General features: G+C 39.0%; 1 protein-coding gene across 10 annotated transcripts in view; it reads right to left on the bottom strand.

The window, feature by feature from the left end:
• The window catches only part of ILRUN (inflammation and lipid regulator with UBA-like and NBR1-like domains), a 105,173-nt gene that overhangs the window by 59,324 nt on the left and 33,483 nt on the right, over positions 1-12,366 (bottom strand). For 9 of the 10 annotated variants that reach the window (XR_014809069.1, XM_084966552.1, XM_084966549.1 and 6 more), the window contains 1 exon segment: positions 5,614-5,768. Coding sequence is in view for 8 of the 10 variants with exons in the window: in XM_084966552.1 (XP_084822678.1) it covers positions 5,614-5,768 (155 nt within the window). In the remaining 2 variants the exon portion in view is untranslated. 10 annotated transcript variants of the gene reach the window in all.

A 12,366-nucleotide genomic window follows, 5' to 3' on the forward strand; every position in this document is an offset into this window, starting at 1 on the left:
TATAAAGGGCAACTGCTGCTAGTAAAAAGGTTGTGGATGATACACTGGCAATACATGCAAATTCTGCTTTTCATTTCTGGGGCCTATGGTCTGGCAAAAGCATATTTGTCCTAGATCAAGAATAGTAGCAGCTGACGTGAGAATGAAGCACCTTGGAAAATGTCGGTCTCTTTAATGAGACCAAGATCCAAGAGGAAAAACTGAACTGTTATATGGCTGAATTCACAATTATTCTTTAAAAGATACACACACACATATCTGTAACAAGACAATGTCTACTTATATGAAAACTCAAGGATGTGTCTGTTTTTGAACCTTTAACAAAACAAGGAAAATTGAGACTGTCTGGGTGTGGGAAATACGTGGCTGTCCTGAGCAGACAACCACAAGCAGTTAAGACAGTTGGATCACCCAAATATGCAAAAGAGGCTAATATTCCCAGGAGACTGAGTTAGTTGGTAAAACATTAAATGATTAATAATTTCGCAACTATACTCCTGATCTTTTTAGTACATCAAACCCTACTGACATGATACCTGGAGAGTCTCATGAAGGAAAAATTGGTAGAGTTATGCACCATCAATTCTAAAGTTCTAATCTGCTATAAAATGAGGAACCAGAGGTGGGGGGGTGGGAGGGATGGACTGGGGGTTTGGGATTGGCATGTGCACACTGAGGTATGTGGAATGATTGGCCAATGGGGACCTGCTGTATAGCACACAGAGAACTCTAGCCAGTATTCTGTGATAATCTACGGAGAGAGAGAATGAATCTGTGTATAGGTATGACTGGGTCTCTCTGTTGTACAGCAGATATTATCACAGCCTTGTAAATTAGGTATACTTCAATAAAACAAATAAATACATAAAAAGAGGAACCAATCATCTTCCTTCTGAGAGTTACCAACAGTTCACAATGATGAATAGTTCTTACAGTCCCAATTGTCAGGTCAGGTAACTCTGAAAGGTCACTGATATTTTTTTTTGATAGGCAAGAAATAGATTTATTAAGATACGGTGCTTGGAGTTCCCGTCGTGGCGCAGTGGTTAACGAATCCGACTATGAACCATGAGGTTGCGGGTTTGGTCCCTGCCCTTGCTCAGTGGGTTAACGACCCGGCGTTGCCGTGAGCTGTGTGTGGTATAGGTTGCAGACGTGGCTCGGATCCCGCGTTGCTGTGGCTCTGGCGTAGGCCGGTGGCTACAGCTCCGATTCAACCCCTAGCCTGGGAACCTCCATATGCCGCTGGAGCAGCCCAAGAAATAGCAAAAAAAAAAAAAAAAAAGATACGGTGCTTGTGAGAGATACAAGCGGGCAGGCAAGGAGGCTCTGCCTGATACTGATTTTTGATATAGAAGGAAGGGAAATACTGACAAGCAAACTGGGAAAACATGGATTAGAAGTATGACACAACGGGGCTTCCAATTAAGTCTGCGACAAATTGGCTTAATGGGGGATAGATAAATCCAGAAGAAAAGAAAGACTAATCTGTGTTTTATGATTTTCAAAGTCAACTACCACAAGCACACATATGACTAAAGCTGTGATTCTCCAGTTATCACAGAATATAATTTTATTAAAAAAAAAAAAAGGCAAAGCGAATCAAGACAGAAAAAAAAAAAAAAAACTATCACATGGCAATTCTGAGAAGATAGAGAGCAGGGCAAAAACAAAATAAAAGTTCATCAGTTCCAGAAAGCCTGGGGCTTTCTAGGTATAAGCGATTACAAATATAGTTTGGAGTCTGTAAGGAACATCCAAAGAGCAATACGCAAGACAAACCTCAATGGAGATCCCTTCTCTTTTTAACCCCTTTATGTCTGGAGACTGCATTTCAAATTAAGTTACAAGCAAAACAGGGACCTTCATTGACCTTACTGCCATTTTCCTCCTGTACCTGTTAAAATGACTGGAACATAATAAAATCTGTTGAATTAATGAAGCAGAATATCTTCTCTACAGTCATACTAAAGACAAAGGTAGAAACTTTTAAGGAGTCAAATGAAAAATGAAGAGAATCGTTGCTCTTTCTCAAGATTCCCCCCTCCCCAACTCTTGTTTTATATTTATTCACTTCTAAGTAGTTCAGAAAACAAAGATGACTCTGAAGCCACTCTCTCATATGACAATCATAACTACTTCATTAAAATTAGAGAAACACCAGATGTCATAATATGCTTAATTTCACATTCACCACAGCTAGACAGCAGAGCATGGCTGTAATAACTGAGAAGCTGTAAATGCTGGTGAAGAGAATTGTCTACTTTTCATCTTCAGAGGGACAGTTTCAAATTTTCATTTTAAACTCCAACTGTAAGGTTTCCTGCTCAAGTTTGCCAAATTCCTAAAACTTACAGTGCCAAAAGTTTGGATTCTGGAATTCTGCATCAATGTCATTAAATGTTTCACTTCTATTTTTCTACTGTGTGAATGAATCTGAGAACTTAGACAACATTAGGTGTTTGATTTTAAATACTATGTGACATTTATCTTCTTTGGGGAAGGTGCTGGGACAGTTATATGTTCCTATCAATCTCAGCAGCTATAAACCTGAATGCCTGGTATGCTTAAAACGTAACAGCAAAGAGGCACCATGAAAATTATGTCTGAAACTCTTTCAGTGAGCACTTATCATCTCGTAGGGAAGTTCCGAATAAGAGTAAGCCAGAGGAGAAAGAGCTAAGGCCCAACCTACTTCTGTGTTACTACTCTACTTCCAGAAAGAACGCAGGCCAGATTAGGATGACGCCCAAGAACCTGTGCACATGCGTGCCTTCCCTCCCTGCCCCCCCAACAACATACCTGTCACTTAGTTATGAGAGGCCAGTTTCTTCTTAATTAAAGAGAAAGTATTAAGTTTACAGATGCAAAACTATTTTACAACTGGTGGAACAATTTCCAGAGAATAAAAAAGTTCAAAGTACCTTGAAAGGTAGATCTCTAGCAACTGTTGCCCAACTTTTCAAGAGATATACAGAAACAAAAATGTCCTTTTATGGGAAGAAAGGCTGCAGACTCAGAGACACTTTTAAACTGGAGTTACTATGCAAAAGCATGAAGAAAAAGAGCCAGCCCCACCAAAACAGATTTTCTCCAAGTCAAAGTGAAAGGCAGCCTCTTTGGGCTTCTGATTTGACATTCTAGCCAGTTTATATCCATCCCATCCAATCTCTCATTAACCAAGTGTCTAATGAGTGAGTAGATATATCAAGAGGCTTTCCAAAATATAAAATGGTTATTCTGCAACAAGATGGTATTTAAAACATTTCAATAGTACTCTAACAAACTTTCAATATTTAAAACAATATAAAGGAGTTCTCATTGTGGCTCACACAGCAGAAATGAAACTGACCAAGATCCATGAGGATTTGGATTTGATCCCTGACCTCGCTCAGTGGATTAAGGATCCAGCGTTTCCATGAGCTGTGGTATAGACTGAAGATGTGGTTCGGATCTGGTGTTGCTGTGGCTGTGGGGTAGGCTGGCAGTTGTAGCTCTGATTCGACCCCTAGCCTGGGAATTTCTATATGCTGCAGGTGCAGCCATAAAAAGCAATAAATAAATAAATAAATAAATAAATAAATAAAAATGCTAGAAAGAACTCATGGAAAGCCAGATCATTTTCCAATGTTTTCACTATTAAGTAAACAAGGTCTTGGATTATTTTCTTTAAATAGATACAACTTTTAATAAGTTATACTTCCTAAACAAATGTTACTCATTTTAAAAATTCATGTCTGCATTTCAAAAGCTCTTTAGTAATCAATTAGGAAACATGATGAATAAAAGGTGACCTAAAGATATTATTTTAACATTTTTAAAAGCAAGCAACATTAAGAAAGATGAGAAAGAAATTAGGCAGAGAAAAGATAATTAAACTTTGAACAATAATTTCAAGAAAAATAGAAAACATGTCTATTTTCCCATATTGCCATGTGCCTCTTAAACTAACAATGCACCACACTGTTATAACCAAAAAGTCAAAAAGTCAAAGAAGCTAATGAAAATTTTTGATGTCCCCAGTCATCTACTACACTGGGAGGCAATCCGGATAACATGCATTTGCTCAGGGCCACACCAAACCTTCATCCAAGGTAAAGTTACTACTAAATAAGCCAGAAAACCTGAGAATAACAATTTGGTACATTAATTATTATACAAATGGCTAACTAGCTTAGCCAGCCTCTCCCCATCATAAAAGAACTGAAATATAAAGAGCTGCAAAGTCTACAGGGTCCAATAAAAGGTCATTCTTACAGGCTTGAGTCTCCAGAGTTTTTTGGGTTTTTAAAAACTTTTTCTTCTTTTTTGGCCACATCCAAGGCATTTAGAAGTTCCCAGGCTAGGGATCGAAACTGCGCCACAGCAGTGACCAGAACCGCCCACAGTGACGACACTTGATCCTTAACCCGCTGAACCACAAGAGAACTCTGCCCAGAGTTTTATATCATCTCACATCAAATTACCTTGCTAGACAAGGTTCTCCCACACTCAAATTTTTAGCTAGATAAGGCTTTTGCCTAGTTTTCCATCTCTTAGAATTTCTTTATAAGTCCTCATTAAAAATAGAGTTAAAGCATTTTCACCTAGACAGCATAAACTGTTATTGGATGGGACAAGAAATACTAAACGCATTCAAATTTAACAAGTCATTAGAAAATAATTTAACAAGTAAAAAGTAATAACAATTACCAGATAGATATTCATATACTGTTTTCAAAGAACTATGATTAAACTATGTTATATTTTTCTTAAAGTACACCAAATCAATGCTTTTTAAAAAAAGCAATTTCTGGAGTTCCCTTCATGGCTCAGCAGTTAATGAACCCGACTACGATCCATGAGGTTGCAGGTTTGATCTCTGGTCTTGCTCAGTGGGTTGGGGATCTGGCATTGCCATGTGCTGTGGTACTGGGCACAGATGAGGTTTGGATCCCACGTTGCTGTGACTATGGTGTAGGCTGGCAGCTACAGCTCTGAGTAGACCCCGAGTTTGGGAACCTCCATATGCCGTGGGTGTGGCCCTAAAAAGCTAAAAAAATTTAAAAAGTTAGAAAATAAAAATAAAAAAGCAATTGCTTAATCTTTCCATCTTTTCCATTCTGGGTAAATCCCTACACTTCTTACCCTATTTTCCAAAGTGGGGTTAAGATCTCGGGTAGATGGCTCAATGAAAATTTCAAATAGAATAATCTCTGTGGTTATAAAGAAATGAGCTTTCAAAAGAGCAGATGCTCACAGCTCTAATTACCTTTTTCCATTCAAGGATGTACTCCTCTAGCCTGCTGGAAATAACTAGAGGATTAATTAGAGCAGAAGTAAAATGATGGAGTAAAACTGCACAGGTGGAGACAATATCGCCCCCACACAGGCCCAGTTCCTGGTATTAAAAGAATATTGTGTTTAAATGTCATCAAGACTAAACTTTTCCTAATCTAGCAAATCTTTTCAATGATGCTTGGGTCATTATACCAGTACAAGAAAATGCTACATCATGTGTAAGGAAAAACTCAGTTACACAAGCACGTAATTTAAGCTCAAACATTTCCTTATTTCTTTTAACTACTAAGAAAAAGAAAATTGAACAAGGAAGATTGTTCATTACACATTTACCAGAATTTTGGATCCGCCATGTTTTTATAAACTGAGTGTCAGGAGGTATTGACTCTCCTTCTCCTATGGTGACATCTTCAACAAAGGACATAGAGGGCACACTGATGTTTGGGCTCTCAAAGTCATAATAGGCGCCAATTGCTGCTTGCAGGTTCCTATAAATAAAGAGAAAAGGCAAAAACTTAAGTCCTCTCCAGAGGATATTTATCCTAATTGTCAAACAAAGGGAAAAAACGTGTTTCTTAAGGTGTGTTATAGAACCTATACACAGAAGGTGCAGACATGGCTCCCATTACATAATCTTCAGAGTCACTGATTCTGGCTGAGGAATAACAGGAAAAACACCAGGACCAACAAACTGGTGTACCACTTTCTTCCCAAGGTACCCTCATGGAAAGTAACAGACATTACTACTACCATCAGCAGCAGCATGAGGAAATCTCCCTCTTACGCACAAGAACAGCAAGTGTGGACAACGAACTCAAGTAAAAGAGAGTCCCTCTGTAACTGTGACAAAAATTCAAAGAAACTCCCCCTTTTTTTTTCAGCTGCACCCACAGCTCCCAGGCCAGGGATCGAATCTCTGCCTCCAGAGGAACCCGAGCTGCTGCAGAGACAACATCAGATCTTTAACCCATTGTGCCAGAGCAGGAACTCCAACAAGCGCCATTAAAAACAAAAAACAAACAAACAAAAAAAACCCACCATGAGTTCCCATGGTAGCTCAGCAGTAATGAACCCAATTAGTATCCATGAGTATGCTGGTTTGATCCCTGGCCTCACTCAATGGGTTAAGGATCTGGTGTTGCCAAGGGCTGTGGTATAGCTTGCAGAGACAGCTCGGATCCTGTGTTTCTGTAGCTTTAACTGTCAGCTGCAGCTTCAATTTGACCCCTAGCCTGGGAACTTCCATATGCCACACCCGTGGCCCTAAAAAGCCAAAAAAAAAAAAAAAAATTCTAGGGAGTTCCCTGGTGGCCTAGCAGTTAAGGATTCGATGTTGCCACTGCTGTGGCTTGGGTATGATCCCTGGCCTGGGAACTTCCACGTGCTGCAGCAAAAATAAGAAAATTAATTAAATAAAAATTTTAAAAATAAAATAAAATTTTAAGAATTTTTGAATTTTTTAAAATAAAAGATTTTAATTAAAACAATTAAACATTCTAATTATTTAATTTTCGTTTTGTTTTGTTTTTTGTTTTTTTGTTTTTTTTGTTTTGTTTTGTTTTTGCTTTATCTAGGGCCGCTCCCACGGCACGTGGAGGTTCCCAGGCTAGAGGTCGAATCGGAAGCTGTAGCCACCGGCCTACACCAGAGCCACAGCAACGTAGGATCCAAGCCATGTCTGCAGCCTACACCACAGCTCAAGGCAACGCCAGATCCTTTAACCCACTGAGCAAGGCCAGGGATCGAACCTGCAACCTCATGGTTCCTAGTCAGATTCGTTAACCACTGCGCCACGAAGGGAACTCCCTAATTATTTAATTTTTTTAAAAAGCAATACATGTGCATGGTTTAAAAAGTTTCTTACAATAGAAAATACTCATCTTCTCTCTTCTTTCCTACACACACACACACACACACATATTTCTTAAATATCCTTCCAAAACTTCCTTATGCACATACAAGCAAATTACATTCTTATTTTCACCATTCTTACACAATTGGTAGCATATTATACACTACCCTTTTCTTTATTCTTTTAATACTGTATCATGAGGACATTTCTAAGTCAGTACAAAAGGAGTATCCTAACTGCTTTTTTATAGCCGTATCCACTATAAACACACCATTATTTATGTAACCAGTCCACTTTGAGTTTGTTTCTAATCTTTAATTCTTCCAAGCATAAGCTTAAGCCACATAGTTTTATATATAAGTGCATCCCTATAGGATAAATTCCTAAAAGTGGTACTGCTGAGTCAAAAGGCATATATTTGTGGCTTTATCTAAACTTCCCTCAAATAAAAGAGTTATATACTTAAGGAATGCTCCCATCAAGAATGTATTACAGGAGTTCCTGTCCTGGCGCAGTGGTTAACAAATCCGACTAGGAACCATGAGGTTGCGGGTTCGATCCCTGCCCTTGCTCAGTGGGTTAAGGATCTGGCGTTGCCGTGAGCTGTGGTGTAGGTCGCAGGCTTGGCTCAGATCCCGTGTTTCTGTGGCTGTGGTGAAGGCTTGGAGCTACAGCTCCGATTTGACCCCTAGCCTGGGACCCTCCATATGCCTCAGGAGCGGCCCTAGAAAAGGCAAAAAGACAAAAAGACAAAAAGACAAAAAAAAAAAAAAAAGAATGTACTACAGTTTCTATTTCCCCACTGGCTCATCAACAGTTTTTCTCCAACGTTTTGGATTTTTGTCAATCTGATAGGTAAAAAATAAGATCTCAGTGAGGTCTTAAAATGGTTTTCTCGAGAGAAAGTTTTCTCTTTTTATGAGAAGTTAAATGTATTTTATATGTTTACAAGTCATTTGTAGTTTCTTTTCGGAAGTACCATTTTGTAAATTTTCTTTTTAATTACTTACATGCTTATAAGCCCCCTTACGAAGGAACTCCAAGCACACAAATCAGAGTTTCTAATTGAACAGAATCACATGACTGACAGCATGGTTCATCAGTGCCAGAAACCAAAGGCCACTAAAGGGTTTAAGTAAGCTATGTTCATTAGAGATCAAAGAAATTACGGTAACTGCTTCTCTTATTATGGTCTTCCTCAAACCAGTGACATCATTCCCAGACCCCACAGTTTAACCACGCAAAAATAGCCTTTTCCAAACATAACCCAACCATAAGCCAATGGATTCAGCGGGTTGCTTTTAATTATGCACAAACATAGCATGAAATAAGTTCTGACAGTACACAACTGTTGAAGAGACATGCTATTAACAGCAAATACTTTTCTGCTGGGGGCCTGTCTGCTCCTCCAGGTGTTTGCAGCTGCCAGAAAGGAAGGCTATATTTAGAGCAGCTACCTCAGGTCAAGGCTCATGCAAGGGTGGCCTGTAGTATTAATCAGTACTGCCTGGAATTATACCACTACCAGCTGCCGGCCCGTGTGTGCTAGATAAAATTTACACAGCGCAGAGCTGGGCCAGGGTCCAAACTGTGCCTGTTTACTTGACCATTCAATAGGAACACTTGGACTTTAGACTCTTCTAGAAATTTCCTTATCTAGCTGACTGTGATCCAAAGTGAAGAATATGTGACTGGTCAAACTTGGGGAGGCCCAGACCCTACCACCCACAAATAGGCTTAGGAGTACATCTGGAATCAGCCTTATACTTAGAGATCAAAGATAAAATGAGGGAGAGAAAAATAAGCCTAGTTTGCACTTTGTTCTTCTGAAAGCTTTTCATAAAAACTAAGTGTCCACATTTTATAAAGATAATTTTTCTGCCGAAGGTCCCAGGCAAACAGCCTGAATTGTTTTCTGTTCACTTGGCTGTAAAATATGCTTGAGAGGGAAGAAACTATTTGTGCGCTCAGGACAACTGCCAATTCTTATCCTCAGCCTGTGTCATATTTCGCCACTTGGCTCCACCTCATATCAGACAGGACTCAGAGACGAGCGCAGTAGAAATACTAACAAGTGGAAAAGTCCAGCTACCCTACTTAGGCAGATTCATCTCCCTCCTCAAATCAGCCTTCATCCCACAGTCAAGCCAAAAAACCTGCTTACTTGTACCTCTATTATATAGGAAATTTAGCCACAGATTAGGAAATATTTGTTAAAGCACGAAGTGAAACTGAAAGTAGTGAACTGGATTCCTGGCAGGAAGCAGGAGTGAAGGATGACAAAGCATATTCATTTTACAAGTAAAAGGTGGAGAGTGGACATTAGCCCAGTGGTGCTCTAATCTATCAGGAAGGTACACAACTTAAAATGTGGGTATAAGTTCCTTGGCACCTGGACCATCTAGATCACTAACTCACTGGGCCAAGGAACAGCAAGAATAGACTAAACAGCTCCAATTCAATGTAAGAACAAGCAGACATGATAGCACTGTATTCTGTTCAAAACAACATATGCAACTATTATTACTAGCCAATAAGAAACTGCATGAAACAGAGCTGGCTGAGGAGATGGGAAAGGGAAGGCACTAACTCAGCATGAGGCCCAGCCTGAAAGGTTAAACGTCTCAGTTCCTTCAGTGTTTTTGCTCAAGAAAAGTTTTTCTCTGATTTCAAATGGTTAAGTGTCCTGAAGAACAAAGGGAGGTAGTGTAACAGGGGAAAAAAGGGCACAAGCAAAGATGGATGATGGTGATGGTTACATAACACTGTGAATATCCTTTATACTACAGAATTGTAGTAAGTTAAAATGGTAAAACTTTATTCATTTTTTATTTTTTAAGTGAAGCACAGTTGATTTACATATCATGCTAGTTTCTAGTGCACAGCAAAGTGATTTGGGTTTATACTGAATACAGTTCCCTGTGCTATACAGTAGGAACTTATTGCTAGCTATTTCACATACAGTAGTTTGGATCTGCTAATCCCAAACTCCTAATCTCTCTCTCCCCGACCCCTTTTCCTCTTTGGTAACTCTAAGTTTGTCTTCTATGTCTGAGAGTCTATTTCTGTTTTGTAAATAAGTTTGTTTGTATATTTTAGATTCCACATAAAAGTGGTATCATATGATATTTGTCTTTCTCTGTCTTACTTCACTTAGTATGATACTCTCTAGGTCCATCCATGTTGCTGCAAATAGCATTACTTCATTCTTTTTATGGCTGAGTAATATTCCATTGTGTATAGTACCACATCTTCTTTATCCATTCCTCTGTCAATAGACATTTAGGTTGCTTCCATGTCCTGGCTATTGTAAATAGCACTGCCATGAACACTGGGGTGCATGTATCTTTTCGAATTAAAGTTTTCTTTGGATATATGCCCAAGAGTGGGAGTGCTGGGTCGAATGGTTTTTTTTTTTTTTGTTTTTTTGTTTTTTGGGTTTTTTTAGGGCCTCACTGGTGGCATACTGAAGTTCTCAGGCTAGGGGTTGAATTGGCTGGCCTACACCACAGCCACAGCCACAGCCACATAGGATCTGAGCTGCATCTTTGACCTACAACACAGCTCACAGCAATGCCGGATCCCCAACCCACTGAGCGAGGCCTAGGGTCAAAACCACATCTTCATGGATACTGGTTGGATTCATTTCTGCTGTACCACAACAGGAACGCCCTATTTTCAGTTTTTTAAAGAAATTTCTTTACTGTTTTCCATAGTGGCTACACCAACTTACATTCCCACCAACAATGCAGGGGTTCAATCCCTGGCCCAGGAACTTCTGCATGCTATGGGTATGGAAAAAAAGAAAAGTTTATAAAACAAAGGTAAAGGAAAAAAAAAAAAAAAAAAAAAAACAGAAAGAAAAGGTATCTTTTTTTCCCACCACTGCAAGATTTAAAAAAAAAAAAAAAAAAAAACAGCCACCTAGGGAACACTCAGACGACCTAATGAGGATGAAACTGATATGCTGAGGATGATAGATCAGAAAGAGGGAAATAACTGCTGTGTCCTTGATGATGTAGTTGAACTACTAAATTAGGGAATCTCAAAGCCATCTTACATTGGGCATTCTTGACATCTGAGAAAACACAACTGGCCTATTGTTTAAAAGGGGGCAGAGGGGGGCAGATGCTGAGGATACAGCAACTCGACACTAGCATTGCAGAGTTTAATTTCTGAGTCCCTTTGGCTAATGATCATGATCAAACTATTTTTCCTTTCTAAAAAAAATTGAGGTGAAATTCACACAACAATTAACTACATACTTAATATATACAATTCAGTGATATTTACTGCATTCACAACATCGTGCAACCACCACCTCTACTTTCAAAACTCTTAAGTCATCTCATACCCGTTGAGAACACCCTATAAACAGAATCACTCCTTGTTCTTCCTCCTCCCCCCACAGCTGCTGGCAACCACAAATCTGCTTTCTGTCTCTATGAATTTGCCTGTTTTGGGTAACTTACATAAAAGGAATCATATAATCTGCAAACTTCTATCTCTGCCTTCTTCCACTTAGCATAATATTTTTGAGATGCATCCCAAATAGCAGCATGATGATCAGTATTTCATTCCTTTTTATGGCTAAATAATATACCATTATATGTACCTACCAAATTTTGTCTATCCATTCATCTGCTGATAGGCATTTCAGTTGTTTCTATCATCTTTTGACTATTATGAGTAATGTTGCTATAAACATTCACATACAAGTGTCTGTATGGGCATGTGTGTTCTTTGCTCTTTTTTTTTTCTTTTTGCTTTTTAGGCCTGAACCCTTGGCATATGGAAGTTTTCATATACTTGTTGGCTATTGTACATCCTCTTTGGAGATATGTCTATTAATATCCCTTGTTCATTTATTTTTTACTAGGGTTGCTTGTTTTCCTGTTGTTCAGTTGTAAGAGTTCTTTACATATTCTGGATACTAGGCCCTTATTTGATAGATGCAATGGGTTGATGTGGGATCTCAGTCCCCAGACCAGGGAGTGAACCTGGGCCGCAGCAGTGAAAGTGCCAAATCTTAACCACTAGACCACCAAAGAACTCCCAAGAAATATTTTCTTCAACTATGTTGCCTGTCCTTTTACTTTCTTGATAATGGCTTTCGACGACGCACACAAGTTTCTAATTTTGTTGAAGTTTAATTTATCTAGTCTTTATTTTGCTGCTTGTGACTTTGATGTCAAATCTAAGAATCACAGCCAAATCTAAGGTAATGAAGATAT

This window comes from Sus scrofa, chromosome 7 (genome assembly GCF_054392235.1).
Source record: "Sus scrofa isolate SSC_HxYL_T2T_F1_AM1 chromosome 7, Sscrofa_HxYL_maternal_Yorkshire_Landrace_v2.0, whole genome shotgun sequence".
Classification (NCBI taxonomy): domain Eukaryota; kingdom Metazoa; phylum Chordata; class Mammalia; order Artiodactyla; family Suidae; genus Sus; species Sus scrofa.